The sequence below is a fragment of the Elgaria multicarinata genome, chromosome 7 (assembly GCF_023053635.1).
Source record: "Elgaria multicarinata webbii isolate HBS135686 ecotype San Diego chromosome 7, rElgMul1.1.pri, whole genome shotgun sequence".
In the NCBI taxonomy this organism is placed as follows: domain Eukaryota; kingdom Metazoa; phylum Chordata; class Lepidosauria; order Squamata; family Anguidae; genus Elgaria; species Elgaria multicarinata.
The window spans coordinates 112337396-112364687 of record NC_086177.1 but is presented as its reverse complement, the minus strand read 5'-3'; the positions used below and the strand labels follow the sequence as shown (position 1 = coordinate 112364687).

The following is a 27292-nucleotide window of genomic DNA, read 5'->3' as shown; positions in this document are numbered from 1 at the left end:
GCCCTATTCTTCATTTTGTCATGAACTTGTATTCCTGATGATTCCTTGACCTCCTTGTTCTATGTCCATTTGAAGTGAAAGCATCAGCAAACTTGTAGTGCCTTCTGAAGTGCCTGGACGTTTCCGCAGTTCTCTTGCTCTGGATTCTCTGGACAGGTTTCTTTTCCTGGATGTTCCTCTGCCAAACCATCCCACCCTCTTCCCAAAGCCTTATAATCTTGTCCAGAGGAGGGCAGAGATAATGGCAGCTGTAAAGACCACGGCGGAGAAAGTGGCGGAGGCCGGCTGCCCCGCACCAAGGTTGCACAAGTCAGTGGAACAGCAGTAGTCCGGGTGGCTCTCGCCGATTCCGTCCGGCTCAGAGGGCACGCATGTCTGCGAGCAAGATTTGGTGACAGTGATGTTTCCGAAAAAGGGGTATCCTGAAAGATATTCGTTTGAAGAGAGAGTAAGAGAAGGCGGACAAAAATTCAATAATGCTGCCCTGCTGTCTTGTCACTCAAAACAAGCAACATCCTCTATTCAGAACCTGATCCTATTGTTTTGGATGTTGTCAGCTGATGGCTACTAATGGACCAGAATGATCTGATGGATGGTTCATCCGTGGGAAGGAATAACCGAGATTCTTTCTCCCGCCTTGGAATGTAAGACCCATCTGAGCCCGGGGCAGGATCTACACTACTGCTTTAAAGCGCTTTAAAGTGCTTTATAACAGGTTTGACAACTGCTGGGGCCCAGGACACACTGCATATACAGGTTTCAAAACGTTTTCAAAGTGCTTTAAAGCGCTTTAAAAGCAGTAGTATAGATTCCCCCCGGGTAGTGTTGTCCCAAGGCTTGTCATTGCTCAGAAGTGGGGAATGATTAAACTAGGATGACCATATGAAAAGGAGGACAGGGCTCCTGTATCTTTAACAGTTGCATAGAAAAGGGAATTTCAGCAGGTGTCATTTGTATATATGGAGAACCTGATGAAATTCCCTCTTCATCACAGCAGTTAAAGCTGCAGGAGCTATACTAGAGTGACCAGATTTAAAAGAGGGCAGGGCACCTGCAGCTTTAACTGTTGTGATGAAGAGGAAATTTCACCAGGCTCCCCATATATACAAATGACACCTGCTGAAATTTCCTTTTCATTACAATTAAACAGCTCATTAAAATTCTTATGAGCTGTTAAAGATACAGGAGCCCTGTCCTCCTTTTCATATGGTCACCCTAATGAAACACTATGATATGAGAGGGGAACCAGGGCCATTCCAATAGCCCTGTTGAAAGACTACGTCATATTTTTCCTTTCCCCTCCTCCTCCCTTTGTCCTTGTGTGCTGTGTCTTGTGGGCAGGAATCATCTTGTTTAACTGATTGTTTGAGCTCTTTTTGGCTGATAAGTGTGATAAAAATTACTTAAAATAAATAAACTATGAATAGTCATAACATCAAGCCCTCCACTCATCCATGGGGGACGCTTTCCCAACCTCTGTTCAGAGCGCCTTCAGCTGCCTTCCCCAAAGGCTATGCTGGCAGAGAATGATGAGAGTTGTAGTCCAACACATCTGGAGGGCGCCCAGTTGGGGAAGGCTGCCTTACAGCATACCAGGGTTGACCAGGGGAATCTCTCTTCCATGGAGGTGGCAGCTCAGTGCATGCAAATGCCTTCTCCCATTGAAGTGAAGAGAAAATTGCACCTGGGCATGAGTGGAGAAACTCTGTGCAGCCCACTGCCACAGATTCAATGGAGATAGGTGACTAGATCCATGGGGCAGTGGCTTTGGATACAAGTGATCAAAGAGCAGCATGGGAAGACCAAACAGGTCAACCCAGGCCTTCCGTAGCTGAGCTCCCCCTTACCTGAATCTACGGAGTGCACCGTCGTCTTGCATGAGGTTTCCTTTGACGAGCAGTTGGTGATAGAGGCACAGTTGCCAAGGTCTGTGGGTTCTTTGCAGGTATAGCATTGCAGAGCGAGAGCTGCAGTGGGAGAGAACACTTTTAGGGGGCGTAGCTGCATTTTCGCCTCTGGCAGAGAGAGAGAGAGCTTCCACACCTGGACATGTTCTGAATCTGATACTTGCTAGGGGTGGAGGTCCCCCCACCCCCGTCGGTGCCAATGGGAGATTTCCTCCCCATGCAAGTAGCAGCTCCTGAGAAAGGATTTGCCTCGAGGGAGGAGCAGGGGAAGAAAGGGTTAACCCTCCCCCCTCCTTGCTTGTTCTGATCCCATTAAATACCAGTCCCGCTGATGCAATCGTATATATATCCCTGCATATTGAATGCAGCCAAATTGAAGGCTACGTCTCGTTTGGTCCTCACAGGTGACAATGTCACTTTCTGAACACCAGCTAGAGATTTTGCCACTCCTTTCAGTTAATTCTTCTTCCTATTTAAAAGGGAAGGCTCCTTCTTTCCCAGAAACTCTCAACTGTGTGCTCTACATGGGGCAGCCTTTGAAGACGGTTTGGAAGCTGCAGCTTGTGCAAAATGCAACGGCCAGATTGATAACTGGAACCAGAAGGTTCGAGCATATAAGACCCACTCTGGCCCGCTTGCATTGGCTGCCTGTATGTTTCCGAGCCCAATTCAAGGTGCTGGTTTTTTAACCTATAAAGCCTTACATGGCTTGAGACCACAATACCTGACGGAATGCCTCTCCCGACATGAACCTACCCATACACTGCGCTCAACATCTAAGGTCCTCTTCTGAGTGCCTACTCCGAGGGAAGCTCAGAGGATGGCAACCAAGGAGAGGGCCTTTTCTGTGGTGGCCCCCCAATTTTGGAATGATCTCCCCGACGACGCTCGCCTGGCGCCAACGTTGTTATCTTTTCTGCGCCGGAACAAGACTTTTCTCTTCTCCCAGGCATTTAACAGCATTTAATAGCATATGCTGAGTTTTTTAAACTGACCTCAGAATAATTGTTATTAACGGATTGTCTGTTTTTGTTTGTATTTTATGCTTTTTATGGTTTTAAATTTTGTATATTTGTTTTTAACGTTCACAGTTTTTAACTTCTGTAAACTGCCCAGAGAGCTTCAGCTATGGGGCAGTATATAAATGTAATAAATAATAATAATAATTGTAAATTTACATTTGCAAACCACACAGATACCATAAGATATAATAAATAAATAAATAAATAAATAAATAAATAAATAAATGCCTATATTTTACATTTGGGAAAGATATGGGAAATATCTTTAATTTCCCTCCCGCTCCCCCAGCAAAATTTTTGTGCCTGTGCAAAAACGTATCTCACATCCCTTTCCAGAGGTGACATATCTTAGTTTCTGCATCCCTCCATAACAAGCTGCTGAGATGATAAACGGGGCTGAATATATTTAAGTGGCAGCTCTTCTCTGATAGCTGCCATCAGACCCATTGTGAGAATAACAGTTTAAAGTTGTTTAATAAGAAGGAAACTGTTCTATTCAGTTACGAAGCCTGCTTCATAAACTAGTGCCGCATACAACACAGCCTTTAATGGAGAATACAGCACAGGCTTCCTCAACCTGGTACCCTCCAGATGTGCTGGACTACAACTCCCAGTGTCCCCAGCCAGCATGGCTGGGAAAGATGGGTATTGTAGTCCAACACATCTCTGTGGGTCATTTACTGTCAGGTAAATCTACCATTTCGGTGCCAGGTCCAGCGGGGCAGCTATGTAGTTTTAGACCCTGGATTAATTATCTTATGGGGAGGGGGTGGCTTTAGATATCTACATGTATTATTTTGAGTGTGAGGCACATTTCTCCCTCCCACCCCCACCCCCCCACCCCACACATATTCTATGCTTTATTGCTGCTTCTACATCCTTGATATCTACCACACAGGGCCTGGTACAAAAGGTATACACATAGAAATAAATAATTCTGAGCCTAGCCATTTGTTTTGAACACAATAACTGCTATTTACTGTGTATAATCTGTACAGCACCATGTACATTGATGGTGCTATATAAATAATAATAATAATAATAATAATAATAATAATAATAATAATGTAGCACACAAAAATCTACTCCAGGTTACCTAAGGTGACCATGTGAAAAGGAGGACAGGGCTCCTGTATTTTTAACAGCTGTATAGAGAAGGGAATTTCAGCAGGTGTCATTTGTATATATGGAGAACCTGGAGAAATTTCCTCTTCATCACAACAGTCAAAGCTGCAGGAGCTATACTAGAGTGACGAGATTTAAAAGAGGGCAGGGCACCTGCAGCTTTAACTGGTGTGACGAAGAGGGAATTTCACCAGGTTCCCCATATATACAAATGACACCTGCTGAAATTCCCTTTTCAATAAAACTGTTAAAGATACAGGAGCCCGGTCCTCCTTTTCATATGGTCACCCTACAAATTATTTTGAGTGTGAAGCACACAACTCACATTTCTCGCCCCCCCTCCCCACACACATTCTATGCTTTATTGCTGCTCCTACATCCTTGTTACCCACCAAACAGGGCCTGGTACAAAAGATATACATATAGATAGGGTGACCATATGAAAAGGAGGACAGGGCTCCTGTATCTTTAACAGTGGCATAGGAAAGGGAATTTCAGCAGGTGTCCTTTGTATATATGGAAAACCTAGTGAAATTCCCTCTTCATCACAACAGTCAAAGCTGCAGGAGCTATACTAGAGTGACGAGATTTAAAAGAGGGCAGGGCTCCTGCAGCTTTAACTGTTGTGATGAAGAGGAAATTTCACCAGGTTCCCCATATATACAAATGACATCTGCTGAAATATCCTTCTCTATGCAACTGTTAAAGATACAGGAGCCCTGTCCTCCTTTTCATATGGTCACCCTACACATAGAGGTAAATAATTCTGAGCCTAGCCATTTCTTTTGAGCACAAGAACATAATGGAGCACACAAAAATCTACTCCAGGTTACCCCACACATTTTTTCGTTTTAGCAGTATAATTGTGGGCAGATGAGAATCATTTTCTTGTGGCTTTTGTTAAAAAAATGTGAGTCAGAAACCCTTGCTGATCTACTGTGAATTACTCAGAGTTTTAACAATAGATTCAGATCTACCATCTGCCCACTCCATACTACTACTAAACAATCCAAGGTCCACATTTCAGAGGCCAACCAAGGCCACAGCTAGACCAAAGGTTTATCCTGGGATCATCCAGGGTTCGCCCCTGCCTGAGCTCTGGATCCCCTGTGTGTCACCTAGATGAACAGGGTTGACCCCTGGATGATCCGGGGATAAACCTTAGGTCTAGCTATGGCCCAAGACTTCTCTATTTGCACCCATCAACTAGGGCTCAATCTTGTCAAATAAATGTAAAGAAAAGGCTACCTCTGAACTAGTACAGTGTGCCTTTCTCCTTGAATCTTTGGGCGAGATTCAGCCCTTGTGCCCCCCCCCCCCCCCGCCCCCGGCCATTCCATAATAACTCAAATTCCACAGCTGAACCCTGGCAGCTCACAAATATTCCTTGACGAAAAACGGCCTTACCAAGTTCTAAGGACGCTACAAAAATCAGCCCAGCAGCTAGGAAGCCCTTCATCACTGCACACAAAAACTGAAGACGTCGGCTAATCTCGGGTAATTCTTCAGAGTCTTCTTCCCAAGTCCCCAGTGAGCTCCGTTGGAGTCTTGTGCATTCAGAACCCCTTTCCTAAACTGACAGACTGCAGATGTCCTGTAACCAAGGAGAACAGGTTCCCTCAGTTCTTGAGAAGAAGATATCCCTCCCGCGGGGCCCCACCTCTTTCCTTCCCCGCCCTGCTTTTCTAGGGACGTGCCCAGAGGGAACAGCCATGAAAGGAGGTTTTTTTTTGGTCAGAGATGCACCAGGCTTGTGCCAGGACAGAAATGGACTTGAACGCTCAAAGCCTGCTTAGAGCTGGTTGACAAAGAATGACTCAGGCTGGCCCGTTTGATGAACCTCTCCACTGGAATGCTCATTTGCTTGTAGAATCATAGAATCATAGAATAGCAGAGTTGGAAGGGGCCTACAAGGCCATCGAGTCCAACCCCCCTGCTCAATGCAGGAATCCACCCTAAAGCATCCCTGACAGATGGTTGTCCAGCTGCCTCTTGAAGGCCTCTAGTGTGGGAGAGCCCACAACCACCCTAGGTAACTGATTCCATTGTTGTACTGCTCTAACAGGGATCATCTACACCAAGTAGATAATCCACTATGAAAGTGGTATGAAAGTGGTATATAAAATGTAGGAGCCACACTGCTGCTTTATTGTGGTATTGAAGTGCACTGACAACTGTTGGGGCCCATTGACACATAGCATATACTGCTTTCATACCACTATATCCGGCTTGGTGTGGCTCCTGCCTTTTACATACCACTTTCATACAGCTTTCATAGTGGAATATCCTACTTGGTGTAGATGTGTCTATGGGCCCCAACAGTTGTCAGTGAACTTCAATACCGCTATAAAGCAGTAGTGTGTCTCCTGCATTTTATATTCCACTTTCATAGTGGAATACCCTGGTTGGTGTAGATGAGCCCTAAGTCATGAATCTCATGACACACTAAGCTGTAATGTTTAGCTCAGTGGTTCTTAACCTTTTTTGAGTCACGGACCCCTTTGAAAATCTGGTGAAAGCTATGCACCCCCTCCCTAGAAAAATGCACATAAGCACTTTGTTTTACTGAAAAATGATTGCCTCATACAGTGTACGACATACACAAAGTATGAATAAATTTATTTGACTTTGAAATGTCATGTGGAAGATGACCCTTGTTGGAACCATGGAAAGGTGGGATTGGCTGCTTTCAGTTAAACATCTTTCAGTGGTAGAAACAGTGACAGAAAATGATGGAAACTTGCTTCCCCCCCAATTGATTACAGATCAATTACTTCGATTACAGATCAGTAACTTTCAGGACCAGTGGGGGGGGGCAAAATCCCACCCCCCACTGCTCCTCAAAGTTAGTGGTTATCTGTAATAGCAGCAATGGTGGAAAAAGCACCAATATCATGTCACTCCTTGTCCTAATTGTAGCTCTTCAGGCTTAGCCATGGATGGAAAGAGATTACTGGACTGCTTGGACCCGTGTTCTGATCCAACATGGGCAGTTCTTATTTATATTTATTGACCAAGCACTGAGTTCTGCAAGCAAAAAAGACTGGCACTCTGAGCCATGGAGCTTCTACAAGAATTTGTCTCCATGAACAAAGAAAGGGAAGAATATTGTATCTTTTTCTCTTTCTTGACTAAGGCCATGGCTAGATCAAGCCTATATCCCGGGATCATCTCTGTGCATCCATATGACACACAGGGGATCCCGGGAGCAGGCAGGGATGACCCATCCATTTGCCTGGGATAATCCTTAGGTCTAGCTAAGGCCTAAGTCCATCCTAAAAGTGTGCGCTTGTAGGGACACAGTTCAGATTACTATGGATCTGACCTGCAGATTCCGCAGCGGAATGGTTTGTCTAAATCACGTGAACTTGCCAATCGATCTTTCATTTTCCAGAATTGTGCACAAATTTAGTCGTACAAAAATACGAAAGTTGCTGGAAACTATGGTAAAATGCACACCATTTAAATAATAATTAAAAAAAACCAGACTCCCAGCTTTCAGTGTTTGGGGAGAAACTGGGAGAAAAAGATGCTGTTGGCTCCTGTCCAAAGCATCACGGCCCTAATTGCAGTGACTTTTGGAAATCAAGCCCACCTTGTGACATGAATCATCATGAATAGGCAAAAAAAAAAAAAAAAAAGGATGACTTTTTACTAGGCCACCAGAAGGACTCATAGGCCACAGCTAGACCTAAGGTTTATCCTGGGATCATCCAGGGTTCACCCCTGCCTGAGCACTGGATCCCCTGTGTGTCACCTAGATGAACAGGTTTGACCCCTGGACGATCCAGCGATAAACCTTAGGTCTAGCTATGGCCATACAAATACTGAACGTTGTGAATCATGGGGCCTTTAATTGCTTGTCACCTTGGATTTGTTACTGATGAGCACAAAGGCACCAACAAAGAGACAGGTGATTGTAACAGGTGTGGCTCACCTGGGCAGGGCACTTTTCCTTCTATGTGCCCTTTGGAGCACAATGCGTCCTAGAAAAGATACCAAAAGGGGAGGCTTTTTCTGGCTTGAAGCCTAGAGCTAACAACATCTTCTTTGTCTTATTGTCTTTCCTTCCTCTGCTGGAGGGGTCAATTCAGAATATGTATTGTGTATGATTGATGAATGTATAGTGCATTAATTAATAGTCCATTTATACGTGTCTACTGAGAAGTAAGTCCCACTGAGTTTAAGGGGGGACTTACTCTCAGGTAAGTGTGCATGCAGTCTTATTAAAAAAACAACAACCTAGACCTTAATTTCTTGGGCAGTGTATGATAACCAAGATAAAATCATGTTAAAACCATCCTTGGAAAAATACAACAATATTTGAAAGACAGCAGTTCAAACTAATAAAGCAGCATTGATAGGGTTAAAGGTTAAAATCCAATCTAAGGCCTTAGCTAGACTTATGGGTTAACCTGCGACGGAAGAGGGAAGATCTCACATTGTGTTTAACGCGAGGCGACCTCAGAAGGAGAGGTGTTGCATCCGCCATTTTTTTAAAACTTAAAGGAGCAGCAGTGCATGAGTGCTCGTGCACAAACGGTAAGTATTTTAAAAATTTAAATTACTTTCCCTGCTCCCCCCCACCCTATCCCTGATGGGCACAGCACTCCTGAGGAGCACTGCGCCCCGTGCGTGGCTCCCAGCTCCTCGCGAGGAATTGCGCGGAGCCGGGTCAACCCGCGCACCCGGCCACACCTTCTGCGGTCTTGGGCTCATCCAACAGCCAACAGCCAAAATGGAAGGTGAGATCCCGGAGCAAGGGAGGGATCATCCCTCCCTGATCCCGGGATCCCCTGTGCGTCATGTGGACACACAGGGACGATCCTGGGGATCACCCCGGGATAAAGCCCCGTCCAGCTATGGCCTAAGTCAAATAAATCAGCAGATGTATTTTATTTCTATTTAAATTATAGCAATTATTTCTCAATTTGCATTTCTTTATATAAATGAGCACATCTACATTTTATGAAAACAGGTCTCTTCGTTTGTCCTCTCTTTTGGTGATGGATAAGTCGCCATGTGATGTTTCACTTTTTTTATGCTATTTATATGTGATGTAAATGCTGTTTGGATTTCGTATGGTAAGGCTGGTAAGTGGTTAATTCTGTTGGGAGGGGGAGTGAGTGAATGGAATGTTGGAGTGAATGCTGATAGGCTGTTGGATTCAAGTGTGTGAAGGGGAATGACAGTTAGTAGTTGGCAGTTGGGAGTGAGAGAAAGAGAGAGAGAGAGTCAGGGTTAGTCTGCTGAAGAGGTTACATCAGGGTAGGACATATTTTTTATTGTTTTGAGAATAAAAGGGAACAGGAGGAGTTAGATTTGACTCTACTCTCTAGAGTAGGCAATGATACATGACAACAGTATTGCAACAACTCAGTACTGAACAAAATGAAACCACAAGCTTAATAATGTGTGAACTGGCTTCTTGTTAAATAAATGTTATTTTTGTTTTCACACTGGATTGGATTCTTTAAGTACCTGAGGTAAGGTACGGAGTTATATGGTGGCAGCGGTAAAGAAAAGGGGAATAAAAAAGAGCATAGTGCCAAGCTACTTGCTGTGGGACCAAGAAGGGTCAGAGAATCACAGAACCACTGGGAGAGTAAAAAGGTGGTGCCAGAGGTGGGAACAGAAAAGAAAAATAACCCACGGAGTGGGCAACCGTATACCGACTGTGTTTGTGGGTGGGATCCTTTAAAGAGAAAGGTAAAAAGGATTCCCAAGGTGAGCGGGTCATGACAGGCCACCCTGGTGGCAAGTAAACTTCCTGGAGGAAGGTGTTCTGCAAATCAGGCACAATAAATGAAAAGTTGTTTCCTACCTAAACACTGATAGTGGGAGCTGTAGAAGGGACACCAGTCTTAATAATTGTCCAGGTTCATGTAGGAGATGGTACCTCTGATATCTTGGTCCCATGTGGCGACGCCCACAAAATTCATACTTCTGGGATTTTGATATCACTTTTGGCATCTCATAATTTGGGCGGCCATGTATGAATCACCAATAAAGAGGAAACACATCACTAAAAAAGAGGATAAAAGCAGTGGAGGTCAGTGTGATGTCAGTGTGATGTCAGTCAGTGGGGTGGTGAATCTGCTGTGGCTTTCAGTCAGAACTAGTCAGGACTCCCCAAGGTGCTCCCACCCACCATGTCAGCGGGGCGGTGAATCTACAGTCAGAACGCCAAGAAAGCTATTCAAGATGTGGAAGCTGACTGAAATCCACAATGGATTCACTGCCCCACTGACATTGGATCCACCAGCTGCCGATGGAGAACAGAGGCCAGCAATATCCATAACATTTGCACGCACTAACTTATGTGCAGAGATGAAAATTTAGAAAGAATTATTATAATTTAAATAGAATCACGGTGCTCCTCACCACGGTGTGGAAAACGGAGCTGCGCGTATGCTTACCGGTTCAGGTGCTAACTGGTGATGTGCAACAATTCTTATGGTTCTTTATCCTTGGACTGGGATTGCACAGGATGGCCCTTCAAATAAGGGAGACCTTCAGATAAAGGATGGTCTCGTATAAAAGAGGAGACATGGACACGCCACACGACACTCACCTCCAAGTCCAAGCCAGAGGAGAACTCCTGTTCCAGCCCCCTATTTCTGTCCCATCCACCAGAACTCCAAAACTCCACCCCTTCCCTTCAAACTGCACTTACCTCACAGATGTGGCAAACAGGTGAGGAGGAGGAGGAGAAAGGGGGGAGGTTCCCCCCCTTTCCCCTTATCTCAGGTGCTGCAGTACACTACGAGTCACAGCCCCAGTGGTCACTGGGAAATTGAGTTTTCCAAAGGGCGACCACAATGACACCTGCACTGTATTCCTGAGAAGAGAAATGGGATTTGGGGGAGAGAGGGATGTATAGGTTGAAAAACTGTGTAGCAGGCTGTGAGTTGAGGGCTGATGGGGGATAGGTAAGGCTGAATTCAGATTGGCTATGATCCAAGCCACAAGATAGCTCACCCACATCTTGCCTCAAGAACATAAGATAGGGTGACCATATGAAAAGGAGGACAGGGTTCCTGTGTCTTTAACTGTAATGTAGAAAAGGGAATTTCAGCAGGTGTCAATTGAAGAGGGTGAAATTCTCTCTTCATCAACACAGTTAAAGCTGCAGAAGCCCTGCCCTCTGTTGTATCTGGCCACTCTACTATAGCTAGTGTAGCTTTAACTGTTGTGATAAAGAGGGAATTTCACCCACTTCAATTGACACCTGTTGCAATTCCCTTTTCTACATTACTGTTAAAGATACAGGAGCCCTGTCCTCCTTTTCATATGGTCACCCTACATAAGAGGACTAAAACTTTGAAACATGCTTGGAAATAATGTCCAGTGTGAAGGTTTTAAAGGCAGCGTGGCATCTTCCATTTGGCAGTCAGCAACTTTGCGGCCTTCTGTATTTGGGGAAAATGGCAGTTTTGGAGACGTCTTCAAAGGCAGCCCATTTAAAATGCATTGCAGTAGTCTAATTTGGAAGTTACCAGAGCATGGATAACAGTGGACAGGATCTTCTGTCCAAGAGGATGGTGCGGAAGGGTGATCGATTAAAGGAGACGGTGAGGGGGTTATAGCTGACCCAACTTGTTATATAAGTTTGTTTGCATGTTTTCTAATTTCTAAACCACCATTCAGTTTTAAAATGCCCCCAAGGCAACTTCTATTTAACAATCAATTATAAAAGAAACTCCACTGTTGATATGCTAAAATAGGGTGACCATATGAAAAGGAGGACAGGGCTCCTGTATCTTTAACAGTAAAGTGGAAAAGGGAATTTCAGTAGGTGTCAATTGAAGAGGGTGAAATTCCCTCTTCATCACAACAGTTAAAGCTACACTAGCTATAGTAGAGTGGCCAGATACAAAAGAGGGCAGGGCTTCTGCAGCTTTAAGAGGGAATTTCACCCTCTTCAATTGACACCTGCTGAAATTCCCTTTTCTACATTACTGTTAAAGATACAGGAGCCCTGTCCTCTTTTTCATATGGTCACCCTAGTTAAAAGCACAAACAACAACAACAACAGTGAGAGAAGAACATAAAAATTAAACTCAGAAAATGCTTAGATGCAGTAAGAAACCACCATCGTTAACCAATAACAGGTTTGACGAATAAAAACCTTTCCATTTGGCTCTTGAAATGTAGACAACTTGATGAATGTCCCAGGAGAGAGAGAGAGAGAGAGAGAGAGAGAGAGAGAGATTACAACCGGAGTACCACGACCACAGCTGTTTGTTTCTGTGGCGTTGCTAGACCAGGCTATATCCTGGGCTGATACCCGGGATTGCCCCTGTGCGTCCAGATGATGCACAGGGGATCCCGGGCTCAGGGAGGGATCAACCCTCCCTGGGCATGGAATATAGCCTACCCCTTTAAGCCCGATTTCCCCCACAGTCTCAGTCTGAGCCCATTCCATGGCTTTTCCTGGCTCTGCGAAATTACTCACGCGTAGCTGGGAGAAGCCACGCATGGGGCGCAGTGCTCCCCAGGAGCCCTGCCCCCACTGGGGGCAGGGTGGGGGGAGTGAGGAAATCTATTTTTTAAAAAACTTACCTTTCGTCGTTCATGCGCTTCTGCGCAGCCAGCCCTTTAAATCTAAAAAAATAAAATAAAAAAGGCGGACGCAACAGGTCTTTCCTTTAGCTCGTCACGCCTGACATGTAGACTAGGGCGACAGCCTGCGATAGTTGCGTCGCGGGCTCTCCCCTCCTCTCGCCTGGATTTTAAGGTAGGTCTAGCAAAGGCCTGTATGTTTGCAAAGTTGAGCAGAGTGCTTTCCCTTCAATATTGAATAATAATCACAGTTGGGATTATGAAAGTCCAACTTACAAATCAAAAGATGTGTCTTTTAGGGAGGTTTGTGCCCCAGCAGAAATGAACCTCCCATGGGAATGGCACGAGTTTTCCCAAGAACAGGAATCTATGCTTATACTTTTCCGTGTACACCATGGCAAGGCTGTTCACCTGTGCCCATCACATGTTGGCTAGTTTGAACACCGTGATTCCTAACCTGTGAGGGTTGTGTTTCCAGAGTGTGATGTAAAGAAACAGGGAGGGAGACCACACAAGCCATGTCTTCTGGAAAGCGCCTCCATCATTATCTGAGGGTCATAATTTCCTAGGCCCTGGGGTGACAAAACCTCTCTTATCTCAGCAGCCTTGGGCTGAATGTTTTGAAACAGGTTCAATCAAATTCAATTTAGTCCAGAGTTTATGGGTTGGCCACTCCAAGCTAGTGTTTTTCCAGAGCAGAAGGCCCTGCAAGGCTTTGTCATGAACTGGGAGGCTGGGATCAGCCTCCATATGTGGCATTTGACTCATAGAATCATACAATAGCAGAGTTGGAAGGGGCCTACAAGGCCATCGAGTCCAACCCCCTGCTCAGTGCAGGAATCCACCCTAAAGCATCCCTGACAGATGGTTGTCCAGCTGCCTCTTGAAGGCCTCTAGTGTGGGAGAGGCCACAACCTCCCTAGGTAACTGATTCTATTGTCGTACTGCTCTAACAGTCAGGAAGTTTTTCCTAATGTCCAGCTGGAATCTAGCTTCCTGTCACTTGAGCCCGTTATTCCGTGTCCTGCGCTCTGGGAGGATCGAGAAGAGATCCTGGCCCTCCTCTGTGTGACAACCTTTTAAGTATTTGAAGAGTGCTCTCATGTCTCCCCTCCATCTTCTCTTCTCCAGGCTAAACATGCCCAGTTCTTTCAGTCTCTCTTCATAGGGCTTTGTTTCCAGACCCCTGATCATCCTGGTTGCCCTCCTCTGAACATGCTCCACCTTGTCTGTGTCCTTCTTGAAGTTGGGTAGTCACTCCAGGTATGAAGCTGAAGGGGGAACTGAGGCCTTAGCTAGACATAAGGATTATCCCAGGCAAATGGAGGGATCATCCCTGCCTGCTCTTGGGATCTCCTGTGTGTCATTTGGATGCACAGGGATGACCCCGGGATGATCTAGCCATGTCTAGCCATGGCCTGAGTATCACTTGGTGCCTCTCTGTTTATTGGCTGCACTGTCTGTGAAAAAAGCAGAAAGCATTTTTAACTGTTGTTGTTGTCGTCATCATAGTTGCAAATGTCTATAAAAGTTTGGGTAATAAATACAAATTTTCCATCAATTAGCTTTACAGTATGCTTCTTTTCCAAGTTCCAGCTTGGTGCCATTTGCTTTAGATAAATATCAGCAGAACAGGGCCTTACTTTGAAGTGATATTAACTGGTAGAATAGCGGCTATAAATACCGTAAACCTTATAAGCACAACTTGGAAATACTGCAAAACCGACTGAGGGGGTGAGGGAAATGCCCAGGGGCTGCGTATCCTGGGGCTAGCCCTGAGCTCAGGAATGTGCCTTTGCCTTTGGAGCTGTCCTTCCACCTCTTATCTTGGTTTTCTTCCTTCCTTCAAGCGACACCAAATATTTTCCTTAAATTCCCTTGTCCGGGCCAATTATCTTCTTGTTTTTCCTGAAAGTCCCTGGCTCAATTCCTCCAGGAAGCAATCCTGTGCACATTGACCTGGGAGCAAGTCTTGTTTTTCTTCAGAAAAGTGGGATTTTCTTCTCAATAGACATGAATAGGGTTGCTTTGGAAGGCCCAGAAGCCACGTAAAGTTTGAGGGTGCGATTCTCTATCCTCTTACCTGGGAGGAAGTTCTAATAAGCCCAGTATATGAAAGGTTCTTTTAGTAGAGCTAATACATTTACATAGGATTATGGTTCCAGGGCTTGTATTCATAATATTATTACCTGTAATTCGGGTAATTTGAATAATTCAACACACAATATAGAGGGCAGGAATAATAAATGTCTAAGGCACTGAGAAGTTTGAAACTGTTTGATGCATCAAGCCAGTGGAAGATCGCCAGGAGCTTATACAACTGCAGTTTTATTTTTGTTAAGTCTGAGGGGGAATCTACACCAGCCATTTATGGCAGGATTGTATCACAATCATCACTAATGGGGCACATAACATTCACCTCCCCATGCAGTGATCTCGGCTCCACCTTTCAGTTTTCCCGGAATATCCCTGATTGCTTTTGTTGTGTGTTTTCTGGTTCTCTTGTGTTCATGCCGAAGAATGTTTGTGGTGTGCCTCCCCTTTGCAAGGACATTGCTGTTCACCGTGAGTTCAGGCTCAGCGAACAGCCAATCAGCTGTGAGAGGCATGTAGAATCATAGAATCATAGAATAGTAGAGTTGGAAGGGCCATCAAGTCCAACCCCCTGCTCAGTGCAGGAATCCACCCTAAAGCATCCCTATAGAAGGCTATTAAAATACATCATAGAATAATAGAATCATAGAATAGCAGAGTTGGAAGGGGCCTACAAGGCCATCGAGTCCAACCCCCTGCTCAATGCAGGAATCCACCCTAAAGCATCCCTGACAGATGGTTGTCCAGCTGCCTCTTGAAGGCCTCTAGGGTGGGAGAGCCCACAACCTCACCAGGCAACTGATTCCATTGTTGTACTGCTCTAACAGTCAGGAAGTTTTTCCTGATGTCCAGCTGGAATCTGGCTTCCTGTAACTTGAGGCTGTTATTCCGTGTCCTGCACTCTGGGAGGATCGAGAAGAGATCCTGGCCCTCCTCTGTGTGAGAACCTTTTAAGTATTTGAAGAGTGTTATCATGTCTCCCCTCCATCTTCTCTTCTCCAGGCTAAACAGGCCCAGTTCTTTCAGTCTCTCTTCATAGGGCTTTCTTTCCAGACCCCTGATCATCCTGGTCGCCCTCCTCTGAACACCCTCCAGCTTGTCTGTGTCCTTCTTGCATGGGTATCAGCATATTTTACTGCTGAGTGTGCATGGTTTTTTTTAATACAAACATAGCTCTGAGCAGGAGTGCATATTCAATAGATTTCATATCCCCATGTGTTGCTGCACAACTGCACTTGTGGGCATCCCTCATGAGTCATTAAAAAAAACCCCTCTGACCCATACCCAACTCTCTAGCCCCTCCTACTTCTACCGATATACATGTGGAAGTGGCATAATGGAGCACACGAGTTCCCTCAATGACACTTCTGTCATTGCAGTAAACATCGGTCATGTGTGACCCATGAGTGCCGATCGCTTAAGCGGGGAATTCAATGAACTGTAGCAGCGTAGCTGCGCAGCGGCAGACTTTCAAAGCTACAATGTGGCACAGTGTTGCCAGAAAACCACCAAAACACAAATGCTTTTGGAGGTTTTCAGTCACTCGATATTTGCTGCGTGTTATTGCCGTGTGAGAACGGCGCGGCAAATTTTCCTGGCTTGATAGCCTGTGCTCACTCCTGCCATGTAACCCTGTTGTCTCTGCTTCGCTGCAGCTATGCTGTGGGTTTTGGGGGGAATCGGTAGCAAAAGCGGCGCTGTATAAATGCCCCTTAGATTACAGATTCCTGGAGGGTAGCTGTGTTGGTCTGTTGCAGGAAAACAACAAAAAAGTATTGTGGCACCTTAAAGATTAACACAATCTTTCTGGCATAGAATTTTGGGGATTATAGCGCACATCATCAGATGAATGGAATATTATGGAGTGTTTGTGATTTTAATACAGTGCATACGGTTTTGTGTGTGCGCGTGTGTGTTGTGCGTGTGTGCACGTGTTTGGAGGGGGAGAATTGTAAACAGTGAGGTCAGAAGGAAATTAAATGCATAAAGTGACAGCCACGTTATCAACAGCTATCGTACATAGCAGTTGTTGCTGATAACAAGAATACAATCCGGATAACACAAACAGGATGGTTGTGTTATCAGCAACAATTGCATTGTGAATGTTAATTGTGTGATCGTCACTTTCTGCATTTAATTTCCTTCTGGCTTCGCTGTTTACAATTCTTCATGCGCGGCGGTCATATCCTAACGTTGCATTTCCCAGCACTGTTTTATCAAGGCACACATCAGTACAGTCGAGGGCTGGGTGGGCAGAAGTGCAAATGAACGGTGCAGCAGCATCCGATAGAGGTGAGGGAATGGTGAGCAGCAGGAGAAAAATGTGGGTGCTTATTCCAGAGTAAAGATGTGGAATTCTCCTAGTTAAAGTGTAATACAGGCCTTAGCTAGACCAGGCAAAATCCCGGGGCGAACCCCAGGATCATCCCTGTGCGTCCACATGACACAAAGGGGATCCCAGGATCAGGAAGGGATCATCCCTCCCTTGTCCTGGGATCTTGCCCTCCACTTTGGGCCCGAGACTGCGGAATGTGTGGCCCATTGCTGTGGCTTGACCCAGCTCTGCTTGATTACTCGCATGGAGCCGGGAGCTGCGCATGGGGCGCTGCGCCCATCGGGGGTAGGGGGGGAGCGGGGAAATTAATTTAAAATTTAAAAAACCCTTACCTTTGCCCTCTGTCTTCTTTAAAAAAAAAATTAAAAATGGCGGGCGCAGCGCCTCTCCTCCTGAGTTTGTCGTGCCTTACATTTAAATGCTCACCTGTCCACCCCCTGCTCTCCCCCGCTCTCCCCCTCGCTCTCCCCCTCACTTGCTCGCCCGCTCGCCCATCCGCTCGCTCGCCCCCTCGCTTGCCTGTCTGTCTGCTCGCTCGCCCACTCGCCCCCTCGCTTGCTCGCCCGTCCACACCCCACTCAACTGTCCACCCCCACTCCTGTCCACCCCCCGCTCGCTCACCCACTCACCATGTCCGATGCCTCCTCCGCCCCCCTGTCCATGATCTCCCCCCCCAGCCTGATGGGCACAGCGCTCCTACGGAGTGCTGTGCCCAGTGCGTGGCTTCTCCTGGCTAATCACGAGTAAGCGAGCTTTTCTCAGCTGCTCGCTTACTCGTGATTAGCCAGGAGAAGCCACGCACTGGGCACAGCGCTCCATAGTTAGACCTTCCGCAGCCCAGGGCTGCGGAAAAACCAGGCCACAAGTGGTTATCCCGGGTCAAGGGAGGGTTTAGCCCGGGCTGACCCTGGGATCACCTGTGCGTCATCTGCATGCACAGCAGGGAGCCCGGGCTAAGTCCTTGTCTAGCAATGGCCTTTGTCTCATTATGATGAGGAGGAGGATGTTTGAGAGCTCTCGAAGCGATGTGGCCTGGAGCATTAGTATTTATTATTTCTGTCCAATAAAGTTGTTTCCATGCCTCCTTTGCATTTGCAAGCCCATTTGGACAACTGCTGGCTTGCAGCCTTGCATTTGGATTGCAGCCTTAACTGCTGGATATCAAACTGCTGTTTGGTAGCTCCATCAGACGAGTGTTTCATTGCACGCTCGTTACTGGGCACTCATGGATTTTCACGGGTCTCTCTCACACCTGCCTCCTGTCCCTTCTAGCCTTCTTCACGTCGCAAAACCCCCCACCCCAATAAGTCTGAGTTATTTTTAGAGATGGAAGTTGCCGCTATCTCCTCTGTATGCAGGAGAAGAAACAGGATCAAAATGGCCCACTGTATGGGCCACGTGCACGTTGCTTACTTCCCCTTTCAAAAGAGGAAGTAATGAGGGATAAATGCACGGATGGAGAAGTGACGGTAAGCAAATGCGATTTCCCCCCGTGTGGTGACGCTCTGGGTCTGTGTGTGCTGTTTGGCTACATACGGACAGAGTGTCGAGATCATTATTAGCATGTATAGTGATGCATATTTACTGATGGGGAAGTAAGGCAGTACATTCGAGGGCAAGACAGAATTTTCCTCTTTGGGGTTTTCAAAAGCTGCCAGATTTTTTTGATTGTTGGGGGTGGGTGGAAGAGAGAAGAAGAAGGAGGAGGAGGAGGAGGAGGAGGAGGAGGAGAAGGAGAAGGAGAAGGAGAAGGAGAAGGAGAAGGAGAACAAGATGACAGTATTTCTGTGACACCTCCATGAGAGTTTGGATGTGATTTGATGTTGCCTGTAGGGGTATGAACATTTGCACTTTGGTTTCATAACAAAAGGGCAGGGTGCTCCGGCATCCATAAAACAACTCTCGGTTTCTGCTGAGGGGAGAATGAAATGAAACAACGGAACCTCCCCATGCTTGTTCAGGTGACAAATCAGAGGGTATGTGAAAGCCCCAGGGGCAGGGTGTTGCAGGCGGGCCTGTATTTTTCCAAGTCTCTCAGGCAGAACATCTTCTCGTCTCTACACCACCCATGGCTGCCTGCAACATTCCTCGCTTACGCAAGACGGTACTCTTGCACTCTGCTTTGGCCTGAAAGACTCCCGGCTTCAGTATTTAACCAGGCTGAATGCCAGCATGAAAAGACGATGTCAAAAGGGTCACACAGCTGCGTGAAATCATATTGACCCTGTTCAGACAACACACTAAGCCATGGTGGTTAAGCATTTTGAGCTAAACATTATTTATGGCTTAGTGTGTCATGTGAACCATGACTTAGCATGTGAACATCCTGACAGAGCAGAATGACAATAGAACCATTTCCTAGGGAGGTTGTGGGCTCTCCCACACTAGAGGCCTTCAAGAGGCAGCTGGACAACCATCTGTCAGGGATGCTTTAGGGTGGATTCCTGCATTGAGCAGGGGGTTGGACTCGATGGCCTTGTAGGTCCCTTCCAACTCTACTATTATATGATTCTATGATCTGAACCATTCCTTACCACGGTAGCTACAAAACCATGGTTTAAACATGCTCACTAACCATTTGCTGCAAAAGGGTTGGTGGTCTAACCATGGCTTAGCATGTAATCTGAACAGGGTCATTGAGTTTGTATTCTTTGACAACAGTCAGCATAAAAGGTAGGCAAGGTCGGGCACTGGCTGAGGGCCTACAACCCAGGAGGGGGCCACTGATATGAGCTCCCTGGGCTTGCTACTCCTCTTCATCATTGCAACCTGTTATTTCACCTATCTCTTGCAAGCAAGTGGCAGCACCAATGACAACAAAGAGGATAGCAGCTGGTAAAAATGGTGGTGGGAAGGTAGATTCATTGCGGGAGGGATCCCATTAAGAACATCAGAAGAGCCATGCTGGATCAGACCAAGGGTCCCTCTAGTCCAGCACTCTGTTCACACAGTGGCCAACCAGCTGACGACCAGGGATCCCACAAGCAGGACACTGTGCATCAGCATCCTCTCACCCATGTTCCCCAGCAACTGGTGTTATATAGGCATACTGCCTCTGATCGTGGAGCTAGCACATAGCCACCCGGGCTAGTAGCCATTGAAAGCCTTCTCCTCCAGGCCTTGCTGAAGGGCTCTCAAAAACATGGAGCTCACACTGCTTTTGACAAGTTAGATCAATTTGACTGGCGCCTAGGCAACTAACTCATACCAGACCAAACTATTTTTCTCTCTAGCCAAGTATTGCGTGTTCTGACTGCCCGTAGCTCTCCAGGGTCTGAGAGGTCATGTATTACCTGCTACCACATCCCTTTTTAAATTGGGTTTTGCAGCCGGGATCTTCAGTGTGCAAAATATGGGCTCTACCATGGAATTAGGGTCTCCTAATTTGGGAAGGAGCTTGGCTCAGAAAGCGTGGCTCATGACAGCCCTGCAGTGTAGTTCACACCTCCCCCCCCCTTTAAGATTAAAAGGCACATGCCAACAGGTGCATGCTCCATCTGCAATTGCCATGCCTTAATCACTATGTGGTACTACCAATCAAGGTTAAAGGGTAGGTTAAGCATCTTCCCTTATTTTTTTAACACCTAATTTAACTTAAATTCAAATTTTGCTGTTTTAATTCCATATTTTAACCTATATCAATTTCTTCTGCGTGGTTGTATCTTGGTTGTGCTTTTTATATTGTAATTTGTATTGATGTTTTTAGGCTGTCGGTTGTTTTATTATGAGCCTCGTGTGGCGCAGAGCGGTAAAGCAGCAGTTTCTGCAGCTGAAACTCTCCCCACGGCCTGAGTTCGATCCCAGCGGAAGCTGGTTTCAGGCAGCCGGCTCGGGTCGACTCAGCCTTCCATCCTCCCGAGGTCGGTAAAATGAGTACCCACCTAGCTGGGGGAAAGGTAATAACGGCCGGGGAAGGCAACGGCAAACCACCCCGCTATAAGGCCTGCCAAGAAAACGACATCCCTCCAAGAGTCAGTAAGGACTCAGTGCTTGCACAAGAGGTTCCTTTCCTCCCTCCCTGTTTTATTATGCTTTTTATGGTTTTAATTTTTGTGAACCGCCCAGAGAGCTTCAGCTATTGGGTGGTATAAAAATATAATAAATAAATAAATAAATAAATAAATAAAAACAATACCTCACAGGGTTGTTGTTGTGAGGATAAAATGGAGAGGAGGAGGATTATGTTCGCCATCTTGGGTTCCTTGAAGGAAAAAAGATGGGATATAAAAATGTAATAATATTATTAGTAATAGTCCAGCTCCTGGTTGGACCTCACTCATACTCTCTCTTATGAGCCTGCCCGTCTTCTGAGATTTTCAGGGGAAGCCCTTCTCTCGGTCCCATCACCATCGAAGGCATGCCTGGTGGGAACACGGGAGAGGGCCTTCTCGGTGGCTGCCCCGGGGCTATGGAACTCCCTTCCAAGGGAAGCTAGACTGGCTCCCTCTCTGGTGTGTTTCCGGAGGCAGGCAAAAACTTTTCTGTTCCAGCTGGCCTTTGGGCGGTAGTCTGAACCTCTGTTTATGAATTGTTTATATGTTGGATTTTTTTAAAAAAATATTTGTATTTTAAATGTTTTCAAATGTTTTAATATTGTAGCATGTTTAATTGTTTTTTAAAATTTTTGTATATCTCTAGCTGTTTTAATTGTACATGTTTTAATTTGTAAAGCCGCCTTGAGTCCCAATTCTGGGGAAAAGGTGAGATATTATTATTATTATTATTATTATTATTATTATTATTATTATTATTCTCTTCTGCCAGCTGACTCTTACAGCTGGGTCTGGAGGGAGGCAGTGATGCAACAGGCTGTTCATGCGTGGTGATCTCCCCTTATTCTGGCCACACTTGGTGACACGCTCCAGAACCCCAGAGCCTGAGATTCAGGGGGAGGAGCCAGGCTCATTCGGGGGGAGGAGCTAGTGGGATTCCAGGGAGGTGGGAGGAACCAGGGGATTCTCCTTACTTAGCTGTGTGCTAAATAAAGGGAATCGCCCAATCATTGGAGATCACCTGCATTACAAATTGCCAAGATGCCCACACCAAATGGACATCCACTTTTCCAAATGTGGAAAGAAACAGCTGATCGTTCATCAACAAACTGAGAACCATTGTCGCACACCTTGTTTTAGGGACACCGGAAACGTACGGGGATTCCCCAATGGAGAACGTAGACCTTTCAGTGCTCTTGCTCACGTGGAGAAGCTGCATGGATACAGGAGGATTTCCTCTTCAGTCCCTAATTCTGAATCCGTCCCCCCATGATGGTATTAGAACTGCCAGCTGACCATCTTTTGTTTGGTGTATTTTCATATATTTTCATTTATTTTATTTATTATTATTATTATTATTATTATTATTATTATTAATAATAATAATAATAATAATAATAATAATAATAATTTATTTCTTAACCGCATTTTTATACCGCCCAATAGCTGAAGTTCGCTTATTAAAACACAAAATCTAATACAGTAAATTATAATATAAAATACAGTGCCGGTATCAATAGGAGGCATGATTGGTCAGCCCAACCTGCAATAGGAGTCTAATACCACTGAACAACACTGCAGGGTCATTGTAAATCACATAGGGCTTGACGTACAGTATTCGTTGTGAACTATACCGCAGGGCTGTCATGAGCCACGCTTTCTGAGCCAAGCTCCTTCCCAAACTGCAATCCGGAGAACACGAGATAAGAACTAAATTGGAAAGTGAAGAAAATGGTTCTCTTTGCTGCTATCTTTTGGAGTAGGGGTTTGGAGTGGACCCACTGATTTCCATGTGGCTCTTGCCTCTGTCCCTGGGGCATTTTGATATACCCTGTTTTCCCGAAAGTAAGACATCCCCCGAAAATAAGACCTACTTCCAGTTTTGCCTCTCGCTGTAATATAAGGCATCCCCCCCAAAAAATAAGACTTTTTTTTTGTTCAACAATAAATGTGTACCGTATTCTTCTTCATGGAAAAATAAGACATCCCCTGAAACTAAGACCTAGCGCATCTTTGGGAGCAAAAATTAATATAAGACACTGTCTTATTTTCGGGGAAACAGGGTAGGATCTCAGTGTGAAGCAGGAAGTGACCTATCCATACAATAAGATGGTGCTCTCTGTATTCTATATATCTTTGTGTCTCTTCCCTTTTCTCTTTCCAGCCATTCCATTCCCATCCAGTTGTCTGTTTTATCCTTCTCAGTTTCTCAACATTCCAAGCCATTGAGTTCTTACAGGACTGTTTTTAGGGTCCCCCCCTAGGTTTTTCTCTCTCTCCATTGTGTGTTTGCGTGTGTGTACTTTTGCAAACCTCTCTTGTGTGTGCATGTAAATGTTTTGGCTACATAACAGCAGTCATGCTCCCCTGAAGTTTGGAAATAGAATATTAAGATCCCATCACATTTTGGCAATGTTGATACCTTCCATCTAGGGAGAAGGTAAGGAAACATCTCAAAGTAGTTTGGCAGTTTTGAATTTTGAGAGAGAGTGAAACTAGTGCCTGTGATGCCGCTCACGTCCTGCTTATATATTTGTAAATAAAGCAAATATATGCAGCGTATTCGCTCATCCAAAGCAAACTAAGCCCAAATAATGCAACACTTAGGACTCCTTCACACCAGGAAAACAGGGGAGGGAGTATTTCACCGGAAAATAGAATGGGGGGAGGGGAGAATGTCAACAGCTATTATCCAGATGTCTAATCAGGTGGCTGCTTTTGAAGTAATCCTCCCCTCATTGCAAGCAACCCCCCCATTTCATTTGACAGCCTCCTACAGCAGAAAATTGGGCCAAGCCACATGATTTCTAGGCTCCTTCCATAGCGAAGCTTACATCAAGAAGCTTACAATCATAGGGCCTTCCTAGATGAGGGTTTAGCCCGGTGCGAGGCCCGGGCTCCCTGTTGTGCGTGCAGATGACGAGGCCGGGCTAAACCCTCCCTTGACCCGAGATAACCGGATCCGCTTATGGCCCGGTTTTTCCGCAGCCCTGGGCTGAGCCCGGGGCTGCGGAAGGTCTAGTTAGTTCCGTGGCTTTTCCCGGCTGCTCGCTTACTCGCGAGTAGCCGGGAGAAGCCGCACACTGGGCGCTGTGCCCATCAGGCTGGGGGGGGGGAATCACGGGGGGGGGAGATGGGAGCCAGGGGGGAAAGAGCGGACCCGACGGGAGAGATGGGGGGGAAGAGTGGAGCCAGGGTGGGGAGATCACGGACGGGGGCGGGGGCGGAGGGGGCATCGCACATGGTGGATGGGGGGGGGGGGAAGGAGAACAGGGACAGGGTGACCAGATCGGGGATGCGGGGGGTGGGGAGAATATATTTTTTTAAAAATAAAAACACCACTTACCTTTCCTGGCTCCTGTGCTGCTGCTGCTGCTTTAAAAATTAAAAAAATGGCGGCCGCGATGGCTCTCCTCCAGCGCTCGTCGCGGCTCATGTGTGCATAAGGGCGAGATCTCGTGTTAGTCATAATGCGAGTTGTCCCCTCCTCTCCCCCGGATTTTCGACTGGGTCTAGCAAGGCCCATAGAATCATAGAATCGTCGAGCTGGAAGGGGTCTACAAGGCCATTGAGTCCAACCCCCTGCTCAATGCAGGAATCCACCCTAAAGCATCCCTGACAGATGGTTGTCCAACTGTCTCTTGAAGGCCTCTGGTGTGGGAGAGCCCACCACCTCCCTAGGTGACTGATTCCATTGTCATACTGCTCTAACAGTCAGGAAGTTTTTCCTGATGTCCAGCCGGAATCTGACTTCCTTTAACTTGAGCCCGTTATTCCGTGTCCTGCACTCTGGGAGGATCGAGAACAGATTTTGGCCCTCCTCCATGTGACAACCTTTCAAGTCTTTGAAGAATGCTTCTTTTCTCTAATGACACTCTTGAGTTGGACATACTCTTGGACAGACGATGTGCAGCTCACTGCATAGAAGAACTGAATAATATGGAGCTTCCAAGGTCCTTTTCCTGTGGATGCATGTCCACCTGAGTGAGTGACAGCAGCCTCCACTGCCCTTGCATTCTCTCCCTGGGTGTCCATGTGGATTGGGCCCAGAAGAGGGCAAGTGAATGGGCAGCAGTGGATGGAGGTGGGGCCACTCCGGATATGTTATCTAAGCTCCCCCCCACCTCCCTGGAACTGGCACTGGGCTTCTCCACTGGACTACTTAGTTCTTTCGGAAGAAACATCAAAAATCCAGCAAGTCAGTTTCTTATTTTGTTTCTTATTGAACTAGAAAGGTGTGGGAGGGATTGCAGAACTCCTCTGAAAAGCAACGCAGGGTGACCTCACACAAAACGGAACCCCATGCACACAAACTTTTAAAAATTTATTATTTACAGTTCTTTACACATTCTTTGCCCAATGCAAAATCCATGTCTGGCAATCTTAGTCATTACAAATCACAAGATAATTTGAAAACAACTACAACCACGTATTTTTCTTGAATAACCTAAATACATCACTTTGGTTCTTTTGGTTATTTGTTGAACCTTTTGTCTTACCATAGTTACCATTAACTTTGATTATTTTCTCATCACAGCGTTCATAGCAATGCACTTCTTTTTTGTTTAAAGGAGAATAGAGGCAACATGGAGACCTTTTAAAACCTTATGTATTTTTTTTAAAGGATTTCTATGCCACCCTTCAATGTAAAATGTTTCCACAGTGGCCTACAGATAAGAATAAAAATGCAAGATAAAAATAGCACACTGGATCAGTCATAAAGTCTGATCAGCAAGTAAAAGCTTCTTCGTATGAGACCTGGCTAAGCTTTTATTCCTTATCCAATGAGTCCTGCTTGTTTTGGGACAGGGATACCCAAGGGATACAAGCAAGCCCATCACAGCTACTTTTTGTTCCACCGGCTAGCCTACCTTTTCCCTTGTCAGACTCCTCCTGCATGGTCTTGTCCCAAATCCTCAGCCCCACATGATGCATGTGAAATATTTCTTACCCATGCTTTAGGGTGGATTCCTGCATTGAGCAGGGGGTTGGACTCGATGGCCTTGTAGGCCCCTTCCAACTCTGCTATTCTATGATTCATGCTCCATTTCCCCTTTCCAGCCATGCTTTCTGTGACTACTTTGGAGGGCTTCAAAGCTCTGAGCTACAGTTCATCCATCCTCTCTTAGAATAAGAGAGAGGCCTGAAAGATGGAATCATAGAATAGTAGAGTTGGAAAGGGCCTATAAGGCCATTGAGACCAACCCCCCTGCACAATGCAGGATAACCATTCATGCCCCGTTCCACTGAGGCATGAATGCAGGCTTTTCCCCTCCAGGATCATATCCTGCTTGGTGTGGCTCCTGCCTTTTATATACCACTTTCATACAGCTTTCATAGTGGAATATCCTACTTGGTGTAGATGAGCCCTGAGTCTAGGATCTTCTGCTGCATGCAATCCGCCACGGAGCTATGGCCCTGAACCCGAGGAAATGGGAATATAGGTACATAAGAAAGTGCCTTACACTGAGTCAATACTAGCTCAGTATTGTCGACACTGACTGGCAGCAATGGCTCTCCAGGGTTTCAGGCAAATGCGATTCCAGCCCTACCTGGGGATGCTGGGGTTTGAACCTGTGACCTTCTGCAGGTAAAGCAGGTGCTCTACCACTGAGCCACAGCCCAACCACATATGCTTATCCACATATGAAGGGATGCTCCTTTACACAAACAAATCACTTGCATACAGAAGACTGAGATACCGAGAACATTCCACAGAGTGTAGGAATCTCTCTCCCCTCCCCTTCTTCTGCTGTTTATGAGGAGGCATCCTATCATCTGAGCCCCACCTCTAATCCAAAGTGGTAGAGTCCCGACATGGTAGGAATGGATGAATCTGTCAATTTTTGTTTCTCTCAAGCCTCGTTTTTCCGATCTTAAGCTTGGTTCATCTCAAAGTTTGAGAATTTTGCCAGTCTTAAATTCATTTCATCCTAGACTTTGAGATATTTTTTTTTAAGTTTGCATAAAAATTCAAGAGGCATGTTTATACAAATTTCTCCTGTTACATGCGGTTTTGTATGCCTCATTGTCTAATGTATACAAATCTTACAAGCAATTCCCCTAATATAATGCACGTTTGAATGTTATTTGCCCTAATAGATGCATTTATGTATGCATTTTTTCCCACTGTAAAATTTGGAGGAGTGTGAATTTTGAAGGCGAGCTGAGTTTCAGTTCTCATAGTGGTTTGAAACTATGAAATCAAGGAAGTCACTAATAAAAACAACAACAACCTGAACTGATTCCCCC

At 45.8% G+C, this 27292-nt stretch overlaps 1 protein-coding gene across 1 annotated transcript; it reads right to left on the bottom strand.

Moving 5' to 3' along the window:
* Window positions 1-180: 180 nt before the first annotated feature.
* On the bottom strand, window positions 181-25975 carry LOC134401236 (secreted Ly-6/uPAR-related protein 1-like). Its single transcript, XM_063129986.1, has 3 exons — window positions 25912-25975; window positions 1848-1967; window positions 181-422 (listed from the first exon to the last, which is right to left on the bottom strand). Exons 1-3 carry the CDS (start codon window positions 25973-25975, stop codon window positions 211-213), a joined length of 396 nt encoding a protein of 131 aa, XP_062986056.1. The 3' UTR covers window positions 181-210.
* Between the last annotated feature and the right edge of the window lie 1317 nt (window positions 25976-27292).